General features: G+C 46.0%; 1 protein-coding gene across 1 annotated transcript in view; it reads right to left on the bottom strand.

Annotated features, from left to right (window-relative positions):
* The window catches only part of SNX2 (sorting nexin 2), a 75396-nt gene extending 60736 nt beyond the window's left edge, over positions 1-14660 (bottom strand). The window contains exon 1 of the mRNA XM_077291006.1: positions 14484-14660. Within this exon, the coding sequence (XP_077147121.1) occupies positions 14484-14591 (108 nt within the window). The 5' untranslated portion in view covers positions 14592-14660. The remainder of the gene's footprint in view (positions 1-14483) is intronic.
* Between the last annotated feature and the right edge of the window lie 1729 nt (positions 14661-16389).

Below are 16389 nucleotides of genomic sequence, written 5' to 3'. Positions count from 1 at the left end.
ACCCAACACATTAGGATCAATCTCCTATTAAGCCAGAGGAAAACCATACAAGTCCTCATTCAGACAGCTGTGGATTGTCACATACGCAAACAATGGTCCAAGTGTCAGTGTTTCTCAGTGTGGTCTTTTACCATCAGTGCTTCATCAGCGATTTTCACATATGGAAAAAATAAATGAAAGCTCCTTCCTATACAGTCCTGAACAGCACACAGATTGTACACTGCTGCCATCCGTGTGCTCTGCTATTTTGAAAGACAAAACTGTATGGGCAATTTTGATCTGTGACCCCAAACAAAAAGTGACATATCTAACATTATCCACTAATAGAGATGAGAGGACCCCTGTTCGGGTCTGTCGGGTTCAGCCGAACAGTAAAAAAAAAAAAGTTTGGGTTCGGGAACCAAAACAGCACCCGATCACAGGACCCCATTCACTTGAATAGGGGGGGCCTGAACAAAGCAGCATGGCAAAATCATTACCACCGGCGCTGTAAATACATTTAAAAAAAAAAAAAAGCATGAGGGCCCCCCCATTTTGACAACCAGCCTTGCTAAAGCAAACAGCTGGGGGCTGGTATTCTCAGGCTGGTAAGGGGTCATGGATATTTGTGCCCCCCAGCCTAAAAACAGCAGCCCGCAGCTGCCCAGAAAAGGCGCATCTATTAGATGCGCCAATTCTGGCGCTTTGCCCAGCTTTTCCCACTTGCCCTGTAGTGGTGGCAAGTGGGATTCATATTTGTGGGGTTGATGTCACCTTTGTATTGTCCGGTGACATCAAGCTCACGGATTAGTAATAGAGAGGAGTCTATAAGACACCTATCCATTACTAATTCTATAGTTATCTGGTAAATAAAGGCACAGCCAGAATAAAGTATTTAATGTTAAAGACAAAACACTTTTCCATTTTTATTTAAAAGTAACAATTATAGTCGCCTAACGTACATGTCATTGAATTCCTCGTCTCCTGTAATAAAAAATAAAATAAAAACAATATCCCTCACCTGTCAGTTGCTCTGTCTCACGCCGTAATCCATGTCTGGGGGATAAACAGTTTTCAACCTGGACGGTGCCAAGATGCGACCGTCCAGGCAGAGAACCACTGATGAATGAGCTGCTGCGAGCGCAGCATCAGTGAGCAGCGGTGACCTCATCGAGGTTACCGCAGGTCACTGAGGCTGCGTTCCCAGCCGGCCCCTGAACTTCAGTGTCCTCAATCTGGTGAGATTAACACTAGTACAGTGAGAAAGTCTCACGGTGCAGAGGCGAGTTCACCGCAGTTCAAATTTACCACAGTGAAAATCTCCCGATGAACTCGCCTCTGCACCGTGAGACTTTCTCACTGTGCTGTGATCTCACTGCAGGGAGGACACCGCAGTTTAGGGGCCCGGCTGGGAACACATCCCAATCAGAATTGGTGACAGCGAGACAAACACCTGGTATTTGGGGGGCCGAACCTGAACAGTAACATGGACTTCCTGGGGAAGTCTGTTTGGTGTCAATAACTGAACGCCGAACTTTAATTAGCGGATAGAGATGGTCTAACCGAACAGTAAAAAAAAAAAAAAAAACAACAACAACAAACATATGAATAGCAGCATAGGTTTTAGTGGGTATGAGTGCAAACTGAAAAACCAGACTGGAACATGCACATGAAAAGCCATGATCTGACCGAGCAATGAGCGGCATGAACCTATCCTATAAGAAATACGACCTCAGACTTTAAAGTGGATCTTTCAACTTAGCATGCCGTCCTGAGAAACTCAGACAAGTTGACTAGTCAAAATGGCGCTCACAAAAAAAAAAATGTATTGAGGCAGATGTTGAAAATAAATAAAGAATACACTGAATCATAACTGTGCCCAGTGTAATATGGGAGCGCTGCTCCTGCCACTTCTCACCGGTAACTGCCAGCTACATTGTACTTTCTCCCCCTCTTTTGGATTTTCTTTTCTCATTACCATTTACTGGCAGCGCTGTAATAATCCAGGGATTTCCAAAACTTTCTGCTAGTACAGACAACTTTATAATGCAAAAATTATCTGTCCTCAGCTATTCTCAGCAGAAGTCCAATGCGGTCCCAGGGCCTGAATATTTAATTATCAATTAAACAGCGAGCAGCTTTCCAAATCACACTTGTGTAGGGCACAGTTTTGCAGTGTTAATGAGCCCGGTCTGTTATTCTGTGGTGTTTGGGAATGGCGGTAAATGGAGAGACAATATAACACCAGGTTATCCCATTTGTGATGAGTGCAGTGAGTGTTTGCCTATGTAATACTGAATATGATCAGTGCATGGAGGGGACCGTCTGCAGATTACACCCCCCGGGAGGAGCAGTGCACAAAAGCCTGTGGTGACCGAGGAATCCAGGATTCATTGCCCCACTGTGGTGGTCACAAGCGTCCCATTCAGCAGCCTCCTGACTGGATGCTATAGGAGACGCAGAGAGGTGAGGTGTGTGGAGACTTTAGGGCAGAGTCCTGGGAACTGATCAGGGAGTCGCCTCTTGGGCACTTGTGGTAATGTGGTCCTTAGGGCACCGACACATGGAAGACTTGGTCCTTGTATTGCGAGATCATTGTGTGAATTATCCCTGTATCATGACATGTTTGATTGCATGTATCTATAATGGGGGCATCACCTTAAGTGCTTGTTCACGCAGCATTGTGATGGGTCTTTTCTGCATTTTTCTTGCAGACAAAACACATCTTACTGCAAAATTAATGAAACCTATAAAATAAAGTAACATTTTTTACTTTCGTTTTTGAATGGTGGTACATTTGTTTTATTAAAAAAAAAAACGCATCATGTCAATTCTTTTAGAGATTTTAAAACCCCTTTCTGACCTCGGATGGGATAGTATGTCCGAGGTCAGACCCCCCGCTTTGATGCGGGCTCCGGCGGTGAGCCCGCATCAAAGCCGGGACATGTCAGCTGTTTTGAACAGCTGACATGTGCCCGCAAAGCGGAGGGTGGAATCGCGATTCACCCGCCGCTATTAACTAGTTAAATGCCGGTGTCAAACGCTGACAGAGGCATTTAACCGGCGCTTCCGGCCGGAAATGAGCGCATCGCTGACCCCCATCACATGATCGTGGGTCAGCGATGCTTCTGCAGAGTAACCATAGAGGTCCTTGAGACCTCTATGGTTACTGATCCCGGATAGCTGTGAGCGCCACTCTGGTCGGCGCTTGGAATTTTTTTTACCACTTAGATAAAAAATAACCTAGTCATGTTAGATGTCTATGAACTCGAAATGACCTGGAGAATCATAATGGCAGGTCAGTTTTAGCATTTAGTGAACCTAGCAAAAAAGCCAAACAAAAAATAAGTGTGGGATTGCACTTTTTTTGCAATTCCACCGCACTTGGAATTTTTGTTCCCGTTTTCTAGTACACAACATGCTAAAACCAATGATGTCGTTCAAAAGTACAACTTGTTTAGCAAAAAATAAGCCCTCACATAGCCATATTGATGGAAAAATAAAAAAAGTTATGGCTCTGGGAAGGAGGGGAGCGAAAAACGAACACGGAAAATCCCAAGGTCATGATGGGGTTTTTAGTGAAGTTTTTCCCCCATTAGGAACAAAATTGTTCAGCAATAAAAATGCATCAAAACTGTGTAAATAAAAAATAACAAAAAAAACAAACAAATGTAAATTCTCCTAAACTTTTCTATCCATAGTCTGTTTATTTTGGCAGAAAAAAAATGCAGCATTAAAAAAAAAAAAAAAAAAAAAAAAAAAACAACTAGTTGTGAACATTCCCTTACTGTGTGTGCTTATTGCCTTGTATCCAGAGCTTTGCCTTAGTGTCTCATCTGTTTTGCCATCACTGTTGGCATTACTCCATTTCTTGGCAAACATCACTGGGAACCTCACCGCTGGGCCATCACACTGCAACATCCAGGGAGCAGTTTCCCAGTACTCTGAATTACATGAATTCTGTGCATATCTCTACTGTCACATCAATGCGTTTCTTTGGTGGCGGCAGGTCTTTCTTATGATCAAATGGATTGTTCATGGTGTAATCATCACACACCACTGGCAGGCTTGTCTCACCAAGATCATCTAAGATGTATGGTCTTCAGGATATACCGTAACTGACCACAGTTGGCTAATGCCTTACATTAACATTCACTAGACATATGGCGGCCAACCTAGATTACCGTACTAGTGGAAGAGGGCAGGGTCATTATATTAGACTTTCCATTCACTTCACTAGCATTACTACTGGCACAGCCCGAATAAAATGCAAACTGCAATGTCATACAATCCAAGTGAAAAGGAATGGGTCTTTTCTTTTGAAAGACACGTAGAAGCGCAACAGAGCGTGAAATTGCCGTCTTTGCACTTTCCAGCCCCCCACCTGCCCGAGATGTGTTTAACAGTTTTTGGACCAATAAAGTTTGGATTTTATTCCGGTGAGTGCCACCTCTTTTTCACTTGCAGTATGCACTTTGCTGTGGTGTGCACCTGAAGGAAAAAGGTTTATGACTGCGGTAATTTTGTTCAACTGATGGTATTGGCTCCGTGGAACGCCAGTGGTGCCCGGCTTCCTCTACTATTGTGCAATGTCATACAATACCTTAGATCACCGGGTCACGTGTGAGGACCCCATAAACATTACATAGATGTAGTAGGAACGATCGTTCGGCAAGTGGCCAACTCTCCTGACTCCACCATACACAGTCTATGAGAGGCACAACCACACTCCTCTGAAGCAGCTTAGCTCCAGGTGGAAAAAAAAAAAAATTGGCCGAAGGAAATCCAACAGGCCGAATCCTTCTCTTCCCTCACAATTTTTCAGTGGAGAGTCTGGTATCCCCTTGTGTGATGTATCTGGGGGGGGGTATCTGTATCTTTTTGGGCAATGTTGACTGAAATATATCCTTGTAAATAAACTTCAACCCCTGAACTGTGCAGATCCCAAAATGCAAAAATTCAATGAAGCCTAATAAGCGTCTAATTTTCCAGTATCAAAGGGCAACTATAAAAAACCTGGGTAAGAGGGTCTAACATTGCTTCTACAATCTACATCACATACACCAGGAACCTGCTCATTTGTCCTCTGGGTTCATCCTTCTGGTTCTGAGCTTCTACAATTTCATGTTGGACACAATAAAATGTCTGTCTGAATTCCTACATTATTTTATGCGGATTAGAGGAATTTGTGTTGACCGGTAAATTGTAACTAACAAAACCCCTCCCTTTGTTCATATGGGTGCTCAAAGATCCCAACCCCAGAAATCATCCATGGTCTCACTTCTAATTAAACTGCATTAAGGAACAATGAAGGTGTAACCCTGCGTCCAAAAATGGCACTGCTTATCTGAGCCTCAGGCTTGAGCACTGGGTCAATATCTTCTGAGACAGACACTGGAGGAAAATGGACATAATCAAGTCAGAACTGCTTGATAAATAATTCAGAAAGCCAAGCGCCTTCCAACATTAGCCGCACTTGGGTCATCTCCCTGTATGCCAGACAGCATCAGGACGGAGAAAGTATTTACCGAGCAACTCCAAATATCTACAGTAACAATGTACACGTTTTCAGTTACTAGAGAGAAAGTGACATAGACCTCATTACACAGGCAGTGCCACCCAACTCTCACACCCTTAGAGAAAGCCAGTATGGCTCATAGGTGCCGGTGGGTGGCACGTACTCCATAAGGACCAATGGCCAGGGGTGGTCTTCATTTATATCTGTACCATGATTATTAGTGTTATGGCTGGTGTAATCTTTATATCATGTGCTGTCCTGTTTCTTCTACATTAGATCTACATCTTCAGAACAATCACAGGCCACGATAACACGTTCAGTATTTTAATCAGTATTCGTCAGACAAAACCAGGAGAGGGTGATAATACAGAAGTGGTGACATGTTTTTATTATACTTTTCCTCCGATTGTTCCACTCGTGGTTTTGGCTTATAGATATGGATGCAAAATACTGATTGGTTTATGGGCTACATCCACACGATCAGTATTCAATCTACGCAGACACTGGGCCTCAAAAAACAGTTGTGGATTTCAGCTCTGAAGCCTATACACTGTGTTCCAAATTATTATGCACAAAGAGTTTAGGAGTGATAAGGTTAGAATTTTTTTTTGTTTGTCATTTAAACTCATTGATGGTGATGTGTGTCAGGGCTCTTCTGCAAATTAGTTTGGCAGGTGTGTCCAAATAAAGGCAAGACTACTTAAGAAGGCTGTTCCACATTATTAAGCAGCCTACAATTTTTTGCAAAATGGGAAAGAAAAAGGATGTGTCGGCTGCTGAGAAGCAACAAATTGTGGAGTATTTAGGTCAAGGCATGACTACAATCAACATTGCCAAGATACTTCATCGTGATCATCGCACAATCAAGAAGTATGTAGCGGATTCCCAGCACACACGTGTGCGTGCTGATAAGGAAAAGTTACAGAATGCTGTAGATAAGCTCCTGATGCCGGTGGGCTTAGCTCATCTTCGATTTCAGGGGTGACAGGTTCCCTTTAAATTCCAGTTTCACATTGTTGCTAGTACTAAAAGGACTTTTTTATTTATTTAAACAATTCTAACATTCTCAGACTCATCAAGTACATAGATTCCTGTCCCACATCTCGATTCTTAATTACATGACCAGTATGTTTGTTTTTTATGTATAGGAGATAACTCACAAATATAAGAGGGGTCTAAGGAATTTCTCCTTAGCGAGAGTGCCAAGTCAGTGTAAGGAGACTTCTAGGCCACAGAATGCTTCTGTGGGAAATGAAATATGCAAATAACTAGTGCCACCTACTGGTGAAACATTCTCCCTGAGGCTATATGCACACGTAGGAAATGTGGTGCAGAATTTTCTGCACTAAATCTGCATCTCCTGGCAGAATCCGCAGGTGCGGTTTTAGTGCGTTTTTTGTGCAGAATTGATGCAGATTTTGTGCAGTTTTAACCACTGCGGATTTCTATTAATGGAGGGGTGCAGAAACGCACAAAAGAAGTGACATGCACTTCTTTGAAATCTGCAGCGTTTCTGCGTGGATTTTTCTGCACCATGTGCACAGCTTTTTTTTTTTTTCACATTGATTTACATTGTACTGTAAATCACAGTGCAGATCTGCAGCGTTTCTGCAGCAGAAAAATCCGCTGCAGATCTGCACTAAATCTGCATCATGTGCACACAGCTTGATACTTAGAGTCTTCCCAGGGTATGTGTGCACGGTCAGGAATGGGCAGCGCTTTGAACGCAGCACATGTCTGCCATGATCAAGCACTGACGACATTTAAACGCAGGTGATTCTGCATGTGCTCACTGAACCGTGCGGAATCACCGCGTCCAATACATTGTACGGGTGACATTTATCTTGCAGAGACTGAGAGGCTCCACAAGATAAATAACATGCTGCGGTCTGGAAAGATGAGCCGCATGTCCGTCTCCGCAGGGAAGCCGCAGGCGTCTGTGCACACATAGTGGGCATGACTTTTCTTGAAATCCCATCTACTATGCTGTAATATCTGGATGCTGCGGGTTGGATGCTGCGGATGTACGCAGTGTCCAGCCCGCAGCGTTTACTGACCATGGGAACATACCCCCACCCAGCCTAATCAGATTTCCTACTTTGCACTAATGAGGGGAAAATACTCTGAAACATGTGTCTGCAAATGGAGTTTATAGTTTAGCTTCTTATGCTAAGTCAATGGCAGTACTCATTAAAAGAGTCGGTATTAACCTTTAGAATTGCTACAGCCAATAGATGACACTATAGTTCAGGTCCTCTTTCCTGTATGTAGAGGATTCTTGCATATACAAATATGAGAGAACACAAACTCCATGAGGATCCCAGGACTCCAGCATGACATTGGGTACCATTGGGTCACCATGCTACTGCCCTCACTATGCTGGAGGTCCAATAATGTAGACCAATACAGGCCCCATGGCCACTGGCGTAGATGACAGGACAAGACTATCAGTAAGCTTACTTGGACCCAGCTTGGCTGATAAATTGAGAGAAGTCTCCTCATGTTGAAAGACTGACCACTGTGATGGGTTACACAAGAAGAGAGATCAAGCTCATCCATGTACACAAATGTACAGGAAAGATTATCAGCAGGAAGATGTGGACAAGGCAGAATCTATCAGGGGCTGGAACTATATTATGTACATCCTGATCTGTGAAATTAATAAGTACCTCTGTTCTAAAAGCTCATCGAACCATTACTTAGTTTTTATGATCCATTAAAAACCAATGGTTTTAGGTAAATCTCTTAAATAAAAAAATTGCTAACATTATGCCAAAGCGCACATTTTCTAGTAAAATATTACATGGACATTTAAAGGGAACCTGTCACCCCCAAAATGGAAGGCGAGCTAAGCCCACCGGTATCAGGGGCTTATCTACAGCATTCTGTAATGCTGTAGATAAGCCCCCGATGTATCCTAAAAGATAAGAAAACCAGGTTAGATTAAGCTCACCCAGGGGCAGTCCCGGTCCGGTTCTGGTCCGATGGGCGTCGCGGTCCGGTCCGGGGCCTCCTATTTTCATCAGATGACGTCCTCTTCTCTTCACGCTGCGGCTCCGGCGTACCGATTTGCCCTGTTGAGGGCAGAGCAAAGTACTGCAGTTCGCAGGCACTGGGCCTCTCTGACTTTTCCCAGCGCCTGCGCACTGCAGTACTTTGCTCAGTACGCCTGCGCCGGAGCCGCAGCGTGAAGAGAAGAGGACGTCATCTGATGAAGATGGGAGGCGCCGGACAGACCGCGACACCCATCGGACCAGAACCAGAACGGGACCGCCCCTGCGCGAGTATAATCTAACCTGTGCCGGTGGGCTTAGCTCACCTTCCATTTTGGGGGTGACAGGTTGCCTTTAACCCCTTACTGACCTCGGACGGGATAGTACGTCCGAGATCAGCTCCCCTGCTTTGATGCAGGGCTCCGCGGTGAGCCCGCATCAAAGCCGGGACATGTCAGCTGTTTTGAACAGCTGACATGTGCCCGCAATAGCGGCGGGTGAAATCGCGTTTCACCCGCCGCTATTAACTAGTTAAATGCCGCTGTCAAACGCAGACAGCGGCATTTAACTACCGCAAATGACGTCATCGCCGACCCCCGTCACATGATCGGAGGTCGGCAATGCTTCAGTAGTGTAACCATAGAGGTCCTTGAGACCTCTATGGTTACTGATCGCCGGCAGCTGTGAGCGCCACCCTGTGGTCGGCGCTCACAGCACACCTGATTTTCTGCTACATAGCAGCGAACAGCAGATCGCTGCTATGTAGCAGAGCCGATCGTGCTGTGCCTGCTTCTAGCCTCCCATGGAGGCTATTGAAGCATGGCAAAAGTAAAAAAAAAAAAGTAAAAAAAAATGTGAAAAAAATAAAAATATAAAAGTTTAAATTACCCCCCTTTCGCCCCAATCAAAATAAATCAATTAAAAAAAAAAAAAAAATCAAACCTACACAAATTTGGTATCGCCACGGTCAGAAGAACGTATCTGCACCGAATTGGAATCATTAAAAACCCCAGCTCGGCTTTTTTAGCAAAGTTTGGAATTTTTTTTCACCACTTAGGTAAAAAAATAACCTAGTCATGTTAGGTGTCTATGAACTCGTAGTGACCTGGAGAATCATAATGGCAGGTCAGTTTTAGCATTTAGTGAACCTAGCAAAAAAGCCAAGCAAAAAACAAGCATGGGATTGCACTTTTTTTGCAATTTCAACGCACTTGGAATTTTTTTCCCGTTTTCTAGTACACGACATGGTAAAACCAATGATGTCGTTCAAAAGTACAACTCGTCCCGCAAAAAATAAGCCCTCACATGGCCAAATTGACAGAAAAATAAAAAAGTTATGGCTCTGGGAAGGAGGGGAGCGAAAAACGAACACGGAAAAACGAAAAATCCCAAGGTCATGAAGGGGTTAAATTCTGTAATTCTAGAAATTAAGTCTCCAGTTCTGGCGCTGAGATGTAAAGGGAGAAGTGGGATGTAAAAATGAAAAGAGAAATAATGGGTCTAACAAGACACTACCCAACATGTAGAAAAGAACATACGTTAATAAAAAATCAAATATTAGAGGGGTTTTGTGGCTACATTTCTGCAACCACTATATGACTGAGGGCTGTGCCATCAGCACACTGTCAGGATTCGGCTGTGCTGTCTGCTTAAGTGGGCGGTCATGTGACCACAAGTTTCCATAGCTCTGGTCTCATAGGGGCTAGCAATTTTTCTTTGGGTCTCAATTTTCTATCAAGGGAAGCTAATGAGAAGCTAGATGGCACATATGACCGCTAGTGTGCAATTGAATATTTGCCGTCACGTGACCGCCTGCTCAAGGGATCCTGACAGTGAGACAATATGCAGTCACAAAGGGCGATTGCAGAAATATAAATACAAATCACAGGAGGTCGCCGCACCTAACAAACCCTATCAAAAACTAATTTTTCCAGAATTAGGAAATTACAATGAAATAGATTTTTTTTTTTTTTTTTTTTTTATAATTCCCTTCTGCAGAAAATTTCCAGAGCACATCTGCTCTAGATTGTGCAGATTTTGGTGCATATTTGCTTGCACAGTGCCAAGTAAAAGAATCTACACCCCAGGTGCTCCCATTGTGAAGGCAGCCTGGAATTACATCTCATCAGCAAAATGCCATCGCTTGAGGCCGGGTGTACAGTAGATTGAGTGCGGACACCAGGATCTTTGTATTGTACTGTTAAAGAGCTTGACCATTCTATTAAAAATGGTCTAAAAGGCGGCAATCACATGCTCAATCCCAGTGGCTCCGGTGTTATGGCACCACTGGTCCCAGCTGGTCATGTGCATGGCATCACTGCAGGGATGGAGATCAGTGGGGACCTGCAGATTATAGACTGAAGGAGAGTACTGGTAACTTACTTGCCACAATTCCTGCTGATAAAAAAAAAAGTATCCATCGTTTTCATTTTATTTCATAAATGAGTAACTTGCAAGAAAATAAGAAACTTTGTGATATATCTTATCAGAGAAATCAGCTTCTTTCTCCTCCTGGACTGATCTTTTAATGTCAATTCATGGGCAAAATCTGTATTCAGTGAAGACAATTTCCCATTACTGAGATGGGAGATGATAGCTCTCTATGGAGAGGGAGGGAAGAGCTGGTGGCAGACCGACATTCTGATGAAAATTCTCCTGAAACGACCATTAAGTTTTGCCATAGAACTTTATCAGCACCAACTGCCATCTCCTAGCTCAGTAATGGGAAAATCTGTATTCACTGAAGTCACATTTAACCCATGAATTGAGAAATTTGTAAGTGACCGATTAGACCATGAGGAGAAAAAAAAACAAACAAACAAAAAAAAAAACAGATTTCTAAGATATATTCGAACGAATAATAATAATAATAATACACTCTTTATTTATATAGCGCCAACATATTCCGCAGCACTTTACAGTTTGCACATATTATCGCTGTCCCCGATGGGGCTCACAATCTAAATTCCCTATCAGTATGTTTTTGGAGTGTGGGAGGAAACCCACGCAAACACAGGGAGAGCAAACAAACTCCTTGCAGATGTTTCTTATTTTCATGTGTAGTATTGATTTATGGGTAAATAAAAAACATTTTAACTGGCAGGTACTCTCAGCTTTTTTTTTTTTTTTTTAATAAATCTTCACCACACTGTTTAATAGTACACTGAACAATGAGTTTATTTAAAAAGAGTTCTGTGCGGTGTCAAGTCCCCAAGAAACTACAAGAAGCTGCAAGATGAGATCACTGGGCCGTGACAGAGTATAAACAGCAGAGAGGTGGAAAATCCAGGTGAGGGAAAATACACAGACACTGCCTGACATTACACCGGGAACCCAGAAATAAGGGAACTGGTGGCAACAGCACCGAAAAATACTGTACACTGAAGTGGCCAGACAGAGGGGTCATGCAGAACCAGCACTTAAGGGGTTTCCCATGAACAAAGTATGTTTTAGTTAATAAGTCTTGGAATAATAAGTTCCACAATTGGATATGTCTACAAAAAAAATGTTCCTGTGCTGAGATAATCTTAAAATGTGCCCCTGCTGTGTACTGTGTAATGACTGTGTCTGACCGTGCAGGGACATGGCCTGATCATATCACAGCTCCTGGGGAGGGAAGAAAGCAAAAGAGAATACAGATATTACAGCATGAGACTGCAGCTGATTCTTTTTGAGAGGTAAACCATTTCCCTGCCTGTTTTTAAGCAATATTTTACCTAAAAGAAAGAATCAGCTGTGATCCCGTGCTGTAATGTCTGTATACTTTCTCCCCTCCCCCCTGCCCAGGAGCTGTGGTATGATCAGACCATGTTCCTGTACGGTGAGACACAGCCATTACACAGTACACAGCAGGGGCACATGTATAAGATTATCTCAGAACAGGAACATTTTATTTAAACAACCAAATGTGGAAATTATTATTATTCCAAGATTTATTTATTAAAATCAACTTTGTTCATGGGAAAACCCCTTTAACTTGTCACCCCACATTTCATCCCAGATTGTAAGCTCTTGGGAGACAGACCATCACTCCAGTCGTAACTACATGTTCCCTGTGAACTGTACAACGCTGAAGCATATGTTGGTGCTACTCCACTCATACATCTTAGATGCTTCTCGTTTTTGTACATCCCAAATCCAGAAGTAAAACATGGCCTCAAAGCTTATTCATCGTACTCACTTCTATTAGGTCCACCGCGCTTTACAGACCCCATAGCTGCAGTGGTGGATGAACTCGTGTAGGACATACACTTGTGTGACCAGCGAGCGGACCACTGACCATACAGGTTAATGCGGTTATTAAAGGGGTTGTCCTAACCTCTTAAAGAGAACCTGTTACTCGAGTCACACTGCATAAGGCTTCTTTCACACTAGCGTCGGGCCGAGGTTACCGACGCTAGCGTTGTATACGCCACACAACGGGGGCACCGGATGCGCATCCGCCGCCCCATTGTGAGGTGCGGGGAGGTGGGGGCGGAGTTCGGGCCGCGCATGCGCGGTCGGAAATGGCGGTCCGTCGGCAGCAAAAAACGTTACATGTAACGTTTTTTGCATCCGACGGTCCGCCACAACACGGCGCAACCGTCGCACGACGGTTGCGACGTGTGGCAATGCGTCGCAAATGCGTCGCTAATGTTAGTCAATGCAGAAAAAACGCATCCTGCAAGCACTTTTGCAGGATGCGTTTTTTCGCCAAAATTACGCATTGCGACGTATTGCAAAAAACGCTAGTGTGAAAGTAGCCTAATTCAGAGTCTGGCGGCACGACTGCTGCCATGTACGTTTTTCTCTGAAATTCTCCAGCATTTCAGAGTTAGCAGTGTGAAGTCATCGTAGGTCCTCGTTCATTCCTTATTTTTTTTAAATAAGCAACTTAATAAATATCCTGGTCTCAACAACGTTGGAATTTTTCATTTTATAGTGTACTGCTCGTTGCCTAGGTTACCGGCCACCTCTGCAGTAGCAGATTTCCAATTTAAGGAGTGTGTGTAACAAGCCCTCGACTATAATGCAGCCCTGCTCTGTAGCTGGATTGTGGCAACGCCAGCCCCATGAGTCTCAGCCCAGCAGTCTGCCCATGGCCAGTCTTCAGGAGCACGTCTCCCCCAACAGGCAGGAGGCCGAGGAGCCGTGCGCTACTGAAGAAAGCCCCTACATGAAAAATACAGACACATGTGACGTAAAAGCAGTGAGTTTTCAGCTGTCTCCATTCTGAGGGTAATTTGTCAGATAGCAGATTTCAGAAATTCTGGACCCGTACAGATGGTGCCCCCTTCTCAGGTGACTGAGCGCAGAATTTATACAGATACATTCCCACCAGTATGACTGCAGGGGGTCCCTATGTGTGGATGGCTTGGTGGGAATATATGACGCCCAGCGGCTGTCCCCCCCCACGCCAGGTCCCTGCCCAGCGGCTGTCCCCCCCCACGCCAGGTCCCTGCCCAGCGGCTGTCCCCCCCCACGCCAGGTCCCTGCCCAGCGGCTGTCCCCCCCCACGCCAGGTCCCTGCCCAGCGGCTGTCCCCCCCCACGCCAGGTCCCTGCCCGGCAGTTGCCCCCCACAACAGGTCCCTGCCCGGCAGTTGCCCCCCACAACAGGTCCCTGCCCGGCAGTTGCCCCCCACAACAGGTCCCTGCCCGGCAGTTGCCCCCCACACCAGGTCCCTGCCCTGCAATTGCCCCCCACACCAGGTCCCTGTACGGCTGCAGTTTTCCAGATGTTACATGGCGGCTGCCGTTTGCAGACCTTCCATAGCTGTGTGCAGATACCAGTGTGAGGTCAGACAATTGCCGTCTATCACCTGCCCGGGAGGAGGAGGCCTCCGCCACCAGCTCCCGGTATACGGCCCCGGGACAGGCGCGGAGCTCTCACTGCCCCTGGGTGACACGACCGATGACCGTGACATCCCGGCCTCCCTGTCATATCCTCCCCCTGGGAGAAGAGGAGCCGGCGTTCCCGGAAGCCTGCCGGCCGGAAGAGCGGAGCGCCCTCACCTCCATGGTGGACACGGTACTGGTGAACAGGTCCTCGCCGTCCTCCAGCTCCTCGAAGTCGGCGTGTCTCCCATCTCCCAGCGGAGGCGGCTCCCTCTCTGCTGCCATCTTTCTGTCACTGCAACTCCACCTCCTCCTTTCCGGCTGTCACGTGTAGTCCCGTGACTGCCCACGTGATCAACAATCAGCAGCAGGAAGCTACTGCAACCTATCAGGTGAGGCGAGGACGGACACGATCGGCCATATTTGATTTGGTCAGACGTGTGGTCAGCTGAACGCTCTCCGCCCCATACAGAGCAGTCTGAGGGGGATAACTGGACTGTGTGGAATTCGCAAGGAAAAACTCACGCGTTTTCCAATACTGTGTTATGCAAATAATCAGCTTTCGGCTCTATATATATATAAAGCATTCACAGTGGCGTAACTAGAGTCCAGTGTGCCCTAGTGCAGAAGTTTCACCTGGGCCCCTTCCTGGTATAATGTCCTCCATCCTGGCTCCTTCCTGGTATAATGTCCCCCATCCTGGGCCCCTTCCTGGTATAATCGCCTCTATCCTGGGCCCCTTCATGGTATAATGGCCCTCATCCTGGGCCGCTTCCTGGTGTAATCGCCTCTATCCTGGGCCCCTTCATGGTATGTCCTCTATCCTGGGCCCCTTCCTGGTGTAATCTCCTATTCTGGGTCGCTTCCTGGTATAATGTCTTCTATCCTGAGCCCCTTCCTGGTATAATACTGGTATAATGTCTTCTATCCTGGGCTCCTTCCTGGTATAATGTCCTCTATCCTGATCTGACGAGGCACTGAGTGCACTGATCATGGGGACAAGCCACTGAGTGCACTGATGATGGGGACAATGCACCGAGTGCACTGATCATGGGGACGAGGCACTGAGTGCACTGATCATGGGGACAAGGCACTGAGTGCACTGATTATGGGGACAGTGCACTGAGTGCACTGATTATGGGGACGAGGGACAAGGCACTGAGTGCACTGATCATGGGGACAAGGCACTGAGTGCACTGATCATGGGGACAATTCCCTGAGTGCACTGATCATGGGGACAAGACACCGAGTGCACTGATCATGGGGACTAGGCACTGAGTGCACTGATCATGGGGACAAGGCACTGAGTGCACTGATCATGGGGACAAGGCACTGAGTGCACTGATGATTGGGACAAGACACTGAGTGCACTGATCATGTGGACGAGGCACTGAGTGCACAGATCATGGGGACAAGACACTGAGTGCACTGATCATGGGGAAGAGGCACTGAGTGCACTGATCATGGGGAAGAGGCACTGAGTGCACTGATCATGGGGACAATTCCCTGTTTGCACTGATCAAGGGAACAAGACACTGAGTGCACTGATCATGGGTACAATGCACTGAGTGCACTGATCATGCGGACTAGGCGCTGAGTGCACTGATCATAGGGACAAGGCACTGAGTGCACTGATCATGGGGTCAAGGCACTGAGTGCACTGATCCTGGGGTCAAGGCACTGAGTGCACTGATCATGGGGACAAGGCACTGAGTGGACTGATCATGGGGACAAGGCACTGAGTGCACTGATCATGGGGACAAGGCACTGAGTGCACTGATCATGGGGACAAGACACTGAGTGTACTGATCGTGGGGACGAGGCACTGAGTGCACTGATCGTGGGCACGAGGCACTGAGTGCACTGATCATGGGGACAATTCCCTGAGTGCACTGATCATGGGGACAAGACACCGAGTGCACTGATCATGGGGACTAGGCACTGAGTGCACTGATCATGGGGACAAGGCACTGAGTGCACTGATCATGGGGACAAGCACTGAGTGCACTGATCATGGGGACAAGGCACTGAGTGCACTGATCATGGGGACAAGCACTGAGTGCACTGATCATGGGGACAAGGC

Source organism: Ranitomeya variabilis, chromosome 1, assembly GCF_051348905.1.
Source record: "Ranitomeya variabilis isolate aRanVar5 chromosome 1, aRanVar5.hap1, whole genome shotgun sequence".
Taxonomy (NCBI): Eukaryota; Metazoa; Chordata; class Amphibia; order Anura; family Dendrobatidae; genus Ranitomeya; species Ranitomeya variabilis.
Note: the sequence above shows the minus strand (reverse complement) of the source record. Positions and strands in the feature narration are given on the sequence as shown.